We start from the raw sequence: 14,085 nt of genomic DNA on the forward strand, positions 1-14,085 counted from the left end.
ACAGACTACCCACAGAGACTGCAGGCACCCACAGATGAACGGGAGAGATCGGAGAAACACCTGCACTGCACAGGAGAACAGTAAGTGGAACAGTCACTTGAGGATAAGCCTAGGGGAGCTTTGTCAGCATTAAAATTGTGCTGAAAAACTCATCTTATGCACGAGTATATATGTAGGTACACAAAACTAGATTGCTATTAGAAATAGTTTTGAAATATGAATGAAAAAATATTGAATAATACTTAACCAAAAAATACAATAAAACTTCCATTTAAGATACTTCTATATTACTTTTTTTTTACATTGTGTGCTTTTAATAGTTCAACACCGGTAATGACTGTGAATCAAGAGTAAATTGATAGGCTAACATTTAAAAATGCATAATAAGTATAAAGTATATAAACAATTTAGTGAGCTTGTGGAGAAACTGACCCAGATACATAAGTTAGAATATATAACTGTCTATCTAAATTTTTTTCTTTTTTTACAAGATAGTTCATTAAAGTTGCTTAATATACCATTTCTCATTTTGGAAGTCTGAGGACAAACAGCAGCCGCACGGCCAGTGATTATTCTGGACCTCCACGCTGGAGAAACTCGATTTCTTCTTGAGACACAGGCTTCCGTCTGCATTTCTGAGGTAATGTTTTCATCATTTCTGCAGCGTCTGGTGGGCCCTGCTGCGTCAACAAACCCAGTGCTGTCCTTCCCATAGACTGCTGTGACATTACAGAAGTGGGCGTGGTATGCCTGATGATCTCAAAGCTTCTGATACATCGAGTTTAGGGTTGTCAGTTCTATCAGGGAATCTTATTAATGGTGTATGCGGTTTGACTATCTGAACGACCCTGCTGGCGGACGCCATCTTGCTGCCCATCATGACCACCTCAGTAGGGGCTGCTTGCGGGGCGCGTGAGAGCCGCAGGAGCACTCCTACATTACTTCTTGATTGGTATCCTCACTTAAAATATTCTTCACTTTTATATGAGCAACGAAAGCTGTGACCTTTTTCTGGTCGGAGTAATATCCTATTCTTTTGGATTAGGCCAGCTAAACCACAGCCACTGTGTTTGATATGTTAGAAACAAGCAACTTCTCTTCTCTGCACATACTATGCTCATCTTTGAAAAACCCCTTTCCGCTTCTGCTGAACTTAGAGCAGTTGTCCTGACAATATTTTTAGCCCTTTGAATACTTTTAGGAATTGTATAATTTACTCAGAATATCATGTGCGATCGGAAGTGTAACACAAATATAAAATGAATGTCCCTCCGGTTGTTTGGCTCTTTTTTTCTTTATTTTATGTTTGTTTACTGAAGTAACAAATCATGGGAATAAAAATGAAGTATTAGACTATAATGAGTTTTATGAAATGAATAAATATTACAAAATAGTTCTGACTAAATTTTTATATCTAGTGATTGAATGGGGAGTCCTGGAGGTGGAGTGGTTACATTCGGCTGTGATCCATGTAGTCGCGCCCACAGTGCAATCTGATGGAACGTTCTGCTTCCATAGTTACAGTCTTAGAAAGGAGGGGACAGAGGGTGTTGCTGTGAGTTATCATCGACTCAATGGAAGTGAGTTTGTTTTGGTTTGATGCACCAAATGAACATTATTAGGGGTTTAGAATGCATTGTTGCACATGTGAATGTTAAACACGAGTAAGGAGGGTAAATTTGTGATTTTCACATTGGGTGACTGCCCAGCCATTCACCTTAGGAAGAACCCTGATTACAAGTGCTATTTTTAATAACTGGCTTGCTGTTTAAACAAAAAATTATCTATTGGTTCTGCCAAATTTGTGTGAACCATCTGAATTTCACCACTGAGGATAACTCTAAGTAAAGACTTATAGTTTATTCTCTTTCAGGTGACTCTGAGCTAAAGCTTTATTTGTTGTCTGTCATCTGAATCTGTGCAAAGCCATAAATATGTGGGGAATGAATGAGTCTATAAGTGCAATGACACTTAAAATTGAGCGTTGTTACTACAGAAATTAACAATGTGGGTGAAGGGCGACAATGAATGGTATAAGACAGGTAAATAATAATAATATTTATAATTTATCAAGGGTTCACAAGGGTGACAGGTGGGAGGGGAGAAAAAAGAGGAGTTGATACAATAGACTCAAGAAGAAAGAAAATGTTTTGAAAATGATGATGGCAACATACGTACAAATGTGTTTGATACAACTGATGTACGGATTGTTACGAGTTGTAAGTGCCCCCAATAAAGTGATTAATTACCAAAAAAATTAAAAATGTTAAGATCCATATGCACAAAGACTTTTTTTGGCCTTGCCACATACTCAGAGTTTCAGCAGGTATCTGGAACATGGGAAGTGATCGGTGAGTAAGCTTTGAATAAATCATTGGAGTTCAAAAAAAGAAGTATACCCTGCGTGTGTTAACCAAGGTTACTGCGAGTATTCCATGTTACAAAATATTACCTGACTGCATGATGCATCGCTTTCCAAGCAATTTGTTGACAGTACAACCAAGGTCATCAGGACAGAGACATTCTTGAAACAGGACATTGCTTTCCACTAAAGACTGGATGCTCAGGTTACAGCTCAATGAATCCTTCAGTTTGCAAGGGTTACCTGGATTTTGCAATCAAATACATAATATTCTGGTTAGTCTGCATGTAATTTCGAATCCCATCCTCAAGGATTTTTAAACTACAGTAACCTGAGTAATTCATTCGTATGTAAAGATTATCTGGAGGTGTTCTGGGGGCATTGTGATTGTGTGTTGGCCTGCTAACCACAGGTCATCAGTTAGACATCAGCAGGAAGATGTGGCTTTCTCCTCCCAGACAGAAATCCACTGGACCAGTTCGGTCCTGCTTGATAGAGTCACTATGAGTTTATATCAACTCAGTGGCAGTGAGTTTTGGTTTCAGAGTCCATAGGTGATGATCACATACAATGTCAATGTGATACACCTGTGTGAAAAAGGTGTGAGTGGAAGCCCAACCTTTCACAAAGAACACAGCCTAATGATGGTTCCTTGGGGGTGTGCCATTTCTATGAGACGCTGTGGAGAATTTCTCTCTGTGTCTTGCCCCGCTTCGCCTTCATGCCTCACTGGATTCTGTGTCTGCTTTGGAGCTGGCTGCCCATGAGGGCTTTTGTTGTCCTGTTATGAACCCGTAGACTTTGGATCCAACCTACTCTGCACCCACCGGCCTGTGAGAGCCTAGCTTCCTGTGTCACCTTCTTGCTTTATGAGTAGGCAGCTGTACATCCAGAGCTGTCATCTGACCCATGGACTTGCATTGAACTGTGCTGGAGAGCTTTGTTGATATAAAATTCTTTCTTGATATAAAGTTCTTATACATTTATGAGTGTCACTGTTTTTCCTTCTCTAGAAAAGTGAGCCTAACATATCATATAAGTGAACTTTTAAATATGAAAGTAAAAAGCAAAGAAAGAAATAAGAAAACCTGCTACTGAGCCAATTTTGACTTATAGCAACCCTGTAGGATAGAGCAGAACTTTTCCCTAGTGCTTCTGCAGCTGAATCTATTAATCTTTCAGAACAGAGATTGCCTTGCCTTCCTCTTGCATATCTGAGGTGTGTTTGGACAATTAACCATCAGGTTAGCAGCCCAACATATAACTAAGCCACCAGGACTTTGTTTTTAAGGATAGCTTCTATTTTTATTGTGACTTTTTTTAATTGGTTACTTTCTAAAATAAATTGATGCTTTTTACATTTCAAAATAATTCCCTGTCATACTTAGAATTTTGGTTTTGTTGCTTTTCAAGAACAGTCAAGGTTACCATTATCTAAGGTTATTCTTACTGTTGAGTTATTTTATTTACTATCCATCATCACCTGTTATGTCATTTGACATATTTTCCAAATTATAGTGGAATATGTGCAGGTGGCTCTAAATTTATCTTGAGAAATAAAGTGATTCTCTATTAGAAAGTGCTTAATAAAGTATTTACTGAATAAACAAAGAAATCTTTTATAATCATGAATATATCATTTTTGCATTAATTAAAAACATATTTATCTAACAAATATTTTCTTTGATTCATTTTTCACAAAGGAAGTTACTTTAAATTCTTTCATTTAGGTTTTTGAGGTTATTTCTATTTCAGCTTCATGCATAGGGTAATTATGCAAATCTTCAGTGCAATTTACTGAAAATGATTTGCTATTTGTATACTGAAATATGTAAATAGGCTATAATTTATGAGACTTGAATATGTTATTTTTTTAAAACCTGTTAAATTTGGCTTAGAAAATATAGAAAGAGCCTCAGTACTAAAACAAATAACAAATATTCAAATGACAGTGTTTTTAATCATTGACTTTTTCATTTTAAACACAACGTGTTATTTCAGCAAATCTTGTCCCTATAACTCTTTTTTCTGAATAGTAGTACGAGTATTGATTTATATAGCCATAGTATGTTCCAGAGTATGAATATTGCATGTGCTTGGATATTGCATATCCTTCAAGGGCAGAGAAGAAAATGAACTCTCTCTACTTCCTTCCAAATCCACAAACTCACTGCCAATGAGTTGGCCTTATGGTGATTCTATAGAACAGAGAACTTCCCCAAAGAGTGTCCAAGGATGTCACTGTTTACAGAAGCACTGTCAAATCTTTTCCCCAAGAAGCCAGCAGGGGTTTGGAATACCAACCTTTCGGCTATCAGCCAAATACTTTAACCACTGTGTCATCAAGGATCCTCCGCTTCCTTCCACAGCCTAGCTAAACCCTTGAGGTCAGGGATTCTTCCCTTGGAGACTGTGAACACTGGCATTGCTAGAACTTGTGGTGGTGTATTGTTACACCTTATTTGGGGAGAGGTAAAAGAAGCCCAGGCTGGGAACTTGAGCATTAAAGCAGTTCCTTTTCATGGTATGGGGGAAGTAGAGGGAGTCAAGAAATAATAATACATTTATATGCTTCCTTTTGTAATCTTCATACATATTTTCAGAATATTACAATTTTAATAATATCAGATGTTTAAACTTATTTTATGTAGAATACTATCATGTTAAGAGTTTTGAAATAGCAATGTAAGAGCAATACATCCATCATTATATAACCAGTTTATCAAAAGAGCTCTGTTGGCATAGAGCTTAAATACTTGGCTGCTGAACAAAAATTTGTCAGTTCAAAACTAATCAGTGGCTCCACAGGAAAAAACATCTGACAACTGCTCTTGTTATAACTATATTTAAGAACATCCTATAGAAAAATTATTTTCTGCCACATAAGATCACTATTATGACAGGATCAATGCAATGGCTTCTTACAATGACCACTAATTTATCTTTTAGTGAATGAAGTATTAAGATACTACGGTCATTCAGTTTTTATTAAGCTACTTGCTATCTCTGGGGCACCATAAATTGTTGTCCCTTTTCTTTTCTTTTTAAAGAAATCTTTGTCTCTACTCTTATCTCCAACTGTGAATTTCCCTTCGAATCCTTGCTGTGGAAAGTACAATAAAAATGAAGATAAAAAATGATGTACATATAACAAGATTGTAAATGCATTTTATACACAAACTAATTCATCATGCCTTTGAAAATAACTGTAATATTAAATGTTTTATGTCAACTTGACAAGGCCAAGATTCTCAGTGATCTGGCAATTAAGACCTAGTGATCTCCCATGCCCTGATCTAATACAGTATAATCATAAATCATCAGTTTTAAGCCTCTATACTAGGATAAGAGAAAGGTAAAATGTAATATCCTTAGTAAGGTCACAGTCCTGATACAATTAACTGCCTCAGGGATGTGGACTGCTTCCTGTACAGAATAACACTCTGTGAGGAAGTCTGTTTGCTTTTTGCTGGATCCGGGTCCTGCATCTGACGCTACTTCTTTGGATTTGGGCCAATATCAGTGAAAATACCTACTGAACCCAGAAATCAACAACCTGCCATCTGACCTGCTAAGCTAAGGTTCATCATCTCTGCAGTTATAACCTGATCTACTGACCTGGGATTCCTCCTCAGTGCAGTCACTAGCCTGCGGTCTTTGTGCTGATCATCTGTCCCCAGAATAGGCGAGGCCGGGAAGCCCCTAGGCTAACATCTTACTCAGGAATTGGAAACTGGACTTAGACTTGCCAGCTTCTACAATCATTTGAGAAGTATTCATATAATCAGAGTATTATAAATGGGCAAATAGTAAGAAGATAGTTGAAATCATGCAAAATGATCTCTTCAGTGTCAATACATGAGAAGCCTCAAGAGATTAAAAATATCCATTTTTGAAAATTCACTAATAAGCATTTGAAGATAAATAAGGTGGATATCAAATTCAGATACATTATTTAGAGCAAGATTAAATTCCTAGGACAATGAAATAAAATATCAAATTTTATTTCTATCTGTGGAAACAAAAACAATATGAGTGATTTTTAAAAACAATTTGTTACCGGAAATATTGCAGGCACCTTCTATGTTCGTCCATGCATGTTTGCATCCATTTGTATCACGCAGGCATTGCTCTCTTAATTGGATGCAGTTCATGGTTTGAGAAGTGGATCCGTTTTTCCAACATAGTCCCATAACTGCAAAACAACAACAGAAATATTCAAAACTTCATTCATCTCAAATATGTCATCAATGGAAAGAAAAAGCACTGTAAAAATAAAGTGCGATGAAAACCCTGACAAGGTGGGAAGGAGTCATGACCTCTCCTCTCGTTATAAATACATATTTTTCTTGCCTAAAATTCAGAAGCGAAGCCTTTATTTGCAATTTCTATTAACTGCTCATTCAGCCTAAAATTTGTCTTTTACTTTTCTCACCATAGCTCCATGGAAACCGCTCTCAAAAACATCCACAATGATCTCTATAACATCAAGTTTAATAGTTTTAGGACTGTGTCAACATTGGAAAATTTACTAACTTTGTTTCTTTAAAATCTCTCTTATGCAACTGATGAAAAATACAACTTTCTTCTAGTTCCTAAATGCTTCCACTTCCCCGACCCCCACTATCATGATCTGAATTCTACCTTGCAAGTCTCGCTAGACCTGAGGATGGACACTGGTGCAGATAGGAGCTGGAAACACAGGGAATCCAGGGCAGATGATCCCTTCAGGACCCGTGGTGTGAGTGGCGATACTGCGAGAGTAGAGGGTGAGTGGGTTTGAAAGGGGGAACCGATTACAAGGATCTCCATGTGACCTCCTCCCTGGGGGGTGGACAACAGAAAAGTTGGTGAAGGGAGACGTCAGACAGGGAAAGATATGACAAAATAATAATTTATAAATTATCAAGGGCTCATGAGGTAGGGGGAGCGGAGAGAAAGGGGGAAAAATGAGGACCCGATGCCAAGGGCTTAAGTGGAGAGCAAATGTTTTGAGAATGATGAGGGCCATGAATGTACAAATATGCTTTACACGAGTGATGTACGTGTGGATTGTGATGAGTTGTATGAGTCCCTTATGAAACGATTAAAAAACATAAAAAAATCTCTTATGCAACTTACATTTCTGTTTCTCTTAGGACTTATCTAGTTAATAAGCCAATAAACCAAACAGCTGCCTTTGAGTCAATCCCACTGCAGTGCTTCAGACTGAGGTCTTTCAGGAGTCTCTGCAGCACCAGCTTTACAATTAGTGGCCACTCCCTTAGCCTCAGAGGCCTCACTTGTTACCTTCTCTGTATGATAGCATGGATTCACTTTCTCTGCCTTGAGTGCATAGTTTTTGGTTGGACATCATCCATATATTTTTCTCATTCTCATCTTAAGCATTCTTTGTGAACAATTCTTCACTCTCTGATGGGTTTAACTGCCATCTATGCTTTTTTAAATGTATAATTAAATTCCAGTGTTTTCAAATACTCAAGCTATTTGCATAACTAATTGTTGTCCATCTACACTTCCATTCAATACAAATATCCGTACTATAAATTATTTTAACATTAGCCTCATAATTTAAACCCCATGCCCAAACATCCAAATTCATCAGCAATTTCACCATTCACCTCAGCAGACACACACAAGCAAAAAAAAAAAAAGTTCATGAGAGATTACTTTTTTCTACATCAATCTCTCACTTAGAATATTTGATTAAGTCAGTTGGTCAGGTCACCTGTGTTTCATCTTATTCAAATAGGTTCTTGATATTTCCTGATACACCTGCTGTGACATTCTCCATCATCACTCTGTTACTCTTGTTGGGGTCATGCCTTATAACATGGCTCTTGTATTCCTTACCGTGTGCACTCTACAAGATGGTAATCATGTAAGCTTTCCCAACTATGCTGTCCTAGACTTTCTGCTCTCTACTTGGGACTGGTTTTGTGTTTCTTATGGAATAACCTCCTTTTATCAGATCATTCTCAACACAATCATAAACAATTTAAAACAAAACAAAACTTTACTTGAACTCCAGTCTCCTTTCTCCACTTCAAACTAGCACCTAACACCCCTCATTTGTTTCTTTAGAATCTCAGTCAGAGCTCACCTAAAAGATTTACTGGTTTATAGTTTATATAAATATATGTTTGACTCCATCACTGTGTTCTCAAGTTTCATTAGGTAGGCTGTATATGCTGTTCATAATTTTAATCCAGTACCCAAATACAATAATGCACTATAGGTATTAAATAACATGTATTATATGACATTAAACGGAATACTGGTTTGAAGACTATTAATAGTTAAGGAACTAACAAAGTTTAACTATAGTAGCATTTCCTATGATATTTACAATTCGTTTTGGCTAGAAAAGAAAGGGTTCCAACAAAACTTAAAAAATAGCAATGCCGATTTAGTGTGTTGAACAAGTAACTCAAATTGACTCTGAAATTATGCAGGCTGAAATTAGTTTAATCATTTCATAGAAAAACACAGAGACCATAATTTAACTGAGACAATATAGAGAGACTATAATTACGGAACTTCAAATTATATCTTAATCAGAACCAAATTGGTTGAATTTGGGAAGCAATGAGACCTGTTAATTATGCTGACTTGTGCTAACATAGAGTGTTAGGCTTCAAGTCAAGCTTCAAAATCATTGCTTATGCTTATAGCCCACCTTTCCAAACCCCTGAAAGAGAATCCAAGGCAATTTATGGGACTTTGTATGCTACTTGGTGACTATTCTGTTTTTGGAGATTAGCCTTCTGAGTGTGGCTTAGTCTAACTTTTCTTATTGGAGTGGAAATTGACATATCGGCTTCCTGTTTTACCCTGTGCTCACTGAAAGCTACATATGTTCAATGTGCTAAGATCTTGGATTTGCACACCAACAGAAAGAGAACAGGAGACCATTTTATCCTAACCAAAGTTGCCTTGCTTGTCAAAGATGTGAAATCAGGATTTAATGCTATAAATTCAATATGTTTAAGTGCAGAAAACTGACATTTTAATTGCCATGAATCATTATATCTTGTTGTTATGCATTGAATTGTGTCTCCAAAACATATGTGCTCGAAATCCTAACACCTATACTTGTAGATATAATCCTACTTGACATTAGGGTTTTCTTTGCAGGTTAATAAGAATGAATCAGTGTGCGATATGTCTTAAATCACTTATAGATAAAAAAGAGCATATTAGGCAAACACAGCAGAAGATAGATTCCATGCAACATGAAGATAATCGGAGAAACTGAGAAACAGAAGTGGAAAAAAGACACGACATCAACAGATTAAAAAAATAACCTTCTCCTAGTGCCAGTCCTTAATTTGGACTTCTGGCCTCTTGAGCTTTGAGAAAATAAACCTATTAAAGCAACCATTTATAATGGTTCTGTTACAGCAACACGAGAAACTAAGACACAATTTGGGTTACTGTAATCAGTGTAGATTTTACAGAGCATATTCGTTGATCATTCCACAGTTTCTACACATGTCGTGATACTGCCTGCAATCTTTCCGTGTAGCACTAGTCTTTTCCCTTCCTCCATGGTTCCCATTTCCATTCATCCTTCTACTCTTCCCTGTTTTGGGACTTCGGAGCTTTGTTTTTGGGCAACCTTTGCCTATAGATTTCATATAGTTGATTCTACTGAAGAATACAGTCCTCTTTATTCACTTTTTAGGCTGGTCTCATTTGGCATAATGCTGATCCCCCCGGGTGAATTCAGCACTTGCTTTGAATCTCTTTCAAGGAATTTATAGTTCATGTTCTTCTGAACAAATCATTAAAACCTCATTGGTACCTCACTGCAATAATCATTAGAATTTTACTGATCCATTCCAAATTTATCTTATTTATATTATTTTAATGTTATTGAAAAATCCATGTAGATTAATATTGTACATATTTTTCACACCTTCCATTTGGCTAAAGTTTAGGTTGAGGAAGAACTATTTATTAATTTGTCCCACAAGAACCAACTCTAAAGATTAAGCTTTTTAAAATCTGTCTTATTGGGACCATGATAGTTGGGGAGGGGGGGAAGCGTTTAAGAACTAGAGGAAGGTTGTGAGTTTCCTTATTGCTACACTGAAACCCTGAGTGACTCATCTCCTCCCCACTACCCCTCTGCAAGGGATGTCCAGTTGTCTACAGATGAGCATTAGGTGCCCATCATGCACTCCCCTCATTCACAATGATGATTCCCCACCCTTCCCCCACCCCCCCCACCCCCCGCCTTTGTTGCTTGAAACCTGGTCCCCTCGGCCATTCATGATCACACATGTTCTGGAAACACAGGGAATCTAGGAGAGATGAACCCTGCGGACCAACGGTGAGAGTGGCGATACCAGGAGGGAAGGGTGTAGGAAGGGGGAACCGATCGCAGGGATCTACATATAACCTCCCCTCTGGGGGATGGGCAACAGGAAAGTGGGTGAAGGGAGACGCCAGGAAGTGTAAACTAAAATATTAATTTATAAATTATTAAGGGTTCATGGGGGAGGGAGGAGCAGGGAGGGAGGGGGAGGGAAAAAGAAAAATGAGCTGATTCCAGGAACCCAAGCGGAAGGCAAATTTTGAGAACTATGAGGGCAACGAATGTATAAGGATGCTTTACTCAATTGATGTATGTATGGATTATGATAGAGTTGTATAAGCCCCAATAAAATGATTTTTTAAAATCTTTCTGATTTATTTTTAACTGTAATTTGTTACTGTATTTAATCCAGAAATTTTTATGGAGTCCACTGAAAAAGAGTTCTTATTTTTTAAAATGAAGGATGTTATACATACTTAAAATAAAATTTAAGTATACTATATTCCCCTCCTACAGATGTAAAATGTGCTTGTTAGCATATTAATACTTCAAGGTATTATTTCCTCCCCAGTACAGCAACATCTCATACGATGTTAAACTACAGTTCTGAAGAATGCACTGCAAAACTATTAGTAAACATATTAAGCAGCATAATAAATTTGATCGAACAGCCTTAGAAATACCATTTTTAGTTCCTCCAACAGTTATCCAGATTAAACCAGAAGTTAAAGATGAAAGCAGAAACCTCTTGGTTTTTCAGCTGGGGTCATAAAGAAACTGTGATTTATTTGTGTGTTGGTCAGATTGTTACCTAATCTTTAATAAAAACTAAAGTTCCCTAGACATCTCTTTGTAATAAATGTAGTAATTTAAAAATTATTTTTTAAATATAGGGAATACAATTTGGAACATTGAAGAACTACTAATTAACCAAAGGAAAACAGAAAGTTATAAAAGATTCCTCTCCTTGACGTAATTTTTGGCTTCATTTATGTTTACTGCCATTTTATATTCATCCCAATTTGAAATATCTCCTTTGTTTTCTTACCCATAATTACACCTCTTTATTACTATAAATTTAGAGTAACTAGAAAATATTTTTCAATGAGTGCATTATCAACAGTCAGTTGCTACTACTAATACTACCTTTCCTGAGTTCAATATTTGGATTTGAACTAATACTTTAAAAGTTATAAATATCTATCAATAGATTCTATTTTAGAAGAAAGAATTATTTTCCACCAAATTTTCAAATTAACTTAAGGTATTTTCTTCAAAAAGGAGAAATTCACATTTTTTCACTAAATAAAGAACGTTTTTTGAAATGTGAAGCATTCGATGTAAATTATTTTTTTCTACTAAATGATGCTTAGAAAATATTTATGCTTTCAAATCAGTTGCTTTGCTTTATAATGGTTCAAGTTACTTTATTAAATTTCTATGTAAAATAAAGAATACTTTGAAATTTGTCATCTTATAGCTAGTAAATTGATATTGGAAGGTTTTTCTTCTAGAAGACTCTAATCCATATGTGATTTCTATAAATCCTAATAAGTAACTAGACTATTTGACGCAATAAAGCAGAAACCTTCTGAAGGATTATAGTATTCCTGAATTATGCATTTTCCACAAAGTTACAAATAAATGAACAAAAGCAAGTTAACCTTTTTAATCAGTAACAAAGCATATTGAAGTATAAATTTGTAACTAGCATTATATATTATAAATCTTTGTTAGTTTCATCAATAACAAATTAGATGGAATAGCATTTGGTTTACCCATAGTTACCCTTATTCTGAACTCAGATAAACCATAAATAGAGTTTACTTACCTAGGAAAATGAGAACTATCATGTTGAGTTTGTTGGAGCTGGAAAAAACAGCTGAGGATCTGTTTAGTCCCACCACCTCCCTGGCAGTGCCTGCCCAGAATCACATACCAGCTTCTGCTCTGGCTTCTGCCCTGGTTTCCTGAAAGCACCGCTGATTCAAGTTAGCTGCATCTGTGACCATTTCCTCACCCATCCTTTCTGAGCTGTGAACTTTCCTAATGATGTCCAAATTCAATTACTTTCTTTTTTGTGTACTGATTTCAGATATTACCTTTCCGAAAAATGGACAGAAGCCAAATGCTAAAGGAAGTGAAATTTATATACTCTGATGCTTTGTTTTCCATCGAGAATACTTAGCGGTGTAAAAGCCTCCTGAAGGCTACTCAAGGGTTAACTACAGACTAAAGCATGTTCGACGTCCATCTCATTAAATAGTCTCATAAAGACAATATATGTCATTAGCGGAGATGAAGGAAACTGAAGTTCCAGTAGAATGGAATTGACGTCACTCCCTTCCTAACCCAGGAAAATGCTATGAATGGAGGAGCAGTTGTTTAGCATAAAAATGAACCAGGAGACGGTTGGTGTTATGTAATACTTTGCTTGTTATTGTTGATAAGTCATAGCGACCTTATGCACAACAGAAGAAAACATTGCCTGCCCTGTGCCATCTCTCAGGTATTGCTGTTCGGGTCCTTTGTTCAGCTCCTGCGCCAATCATCTTGCTGAGGGTCGTCTCCACACGCACTGTTCCAAGCATGATGCGCTTCCCTAAAAATTACCCTCTTTCGACAACGTGTTCAAAGGAAGTGAGACAAAGTCTTGCCAACCTCACTTTTTTTTTTTATGGCTGTGAGTTTGTAGGAGGGATTTATTATTATTATTTTTTTTTGCTTTGCTTTGGTTATTTTAACCACAATTCATCCTGTTCCAGCTTTGTCCTATTTCTTTTTTGCTATTCCAACAAGTAATTGCAGATCAGATCATGATGAACCATAAAATTTTCATTAGCTGATTTAGCTTATTGCACTGTGAAGCACAGGGTCAGCAGTTCAAACTCACCAACCCTTCATGAAAGAAAAATGAGGCTTTCTGCTCCCATTAAGAGTTACAACCTATACCATGTTCAGCCTTCATTCTGGTTTCAGTAGTTCCTCTCAGTTACCTTGGCCTCGGTCACTCCCTACGACGGATGAACCCCTCAGGACCAGCGGTGGGAGTGGCGACACCGGGAGGCAAGGGGGTGTAGAAAGAGAGAACTGGTCTTGGGGATATATGGGGAACCTCCTCTCTGGGAGATGGGCAATGGGAAGGTGGGTGAGGGGAGACGCCGGGCCACCAACCTCACTTTTAAAGAGCGTCTGACCGTACTTTTCCGTGAGAGGTGTGTGTACTTCTCAGGTAATTACCAGCGCCATGATCCAAATAGATCCATTTTCAGATTTTCCTTTTCAATGTCCAGCTCTCACATACCAATGAGATGATTAAAATCCCACGGCATAAGTCAGGCATACTTTAGTTGCCAAAATGGCATTTTTGGTTTTGAATACTTTAAATACGTTCACAGAA

At 37.0% G+C, this 14,085-nt stretch overlaps 1 protein-coding gene and 1 pseudogene across 1 annotated transcript in view; both read right to left on the reverse strand.

Moving 5' to 3' along the window:
• Nucleotides 1–12,538, reverse strand: part of GFRAL (GDNF family receptor alpha like) — a 94,781-nt gene extending 82,243 nt beyond the window's left edge. The window contains exons 1-3 of the mRNA XM_075553767.1: nucleotides 12,517–12,538; nucleotides 6,423–6,557; nucleotides 2,453–2,611 (exon numbers count right to left, since the gene is read on the reverse strand). Coding sequence (XP_075409882.1) covers nucleotides 2,453–2,611; nucleotides 6,423–6,557; nucleotides 12,517–12,538 — 316 coding nt within the window. The remainder of the gene's footprint in view (nucleotides 1–2,452; nucleotides 2,612–6,422; nucleotides 6,558–12,516) is intronic.
• Nucleotides 570–880, reverse strand: LOC142452893 (alpha-ketoglutarate dehydrogenase component 4 pseudogene; annotated as a pseudogene).
• Nucleotides 12,539–14,085: the final 1,547 nt, after the last annotated feature.

Source organism: Tenrec ecaudatus, chromosome 7 (genome assembly GCF_050624435.1).
Source record: "Tenrec ecaudatus isolate mTenEca1 chromosome 7, mTenEca1.hap1, whole genome shotgun sequence".
Classification (NCBI taxonomy): Eukaryota; Metazoa; Chordata; class Mammalia; order Afrosoricida; family Tenrecidae; genus Tenrec; species Tenrec ecaudatus.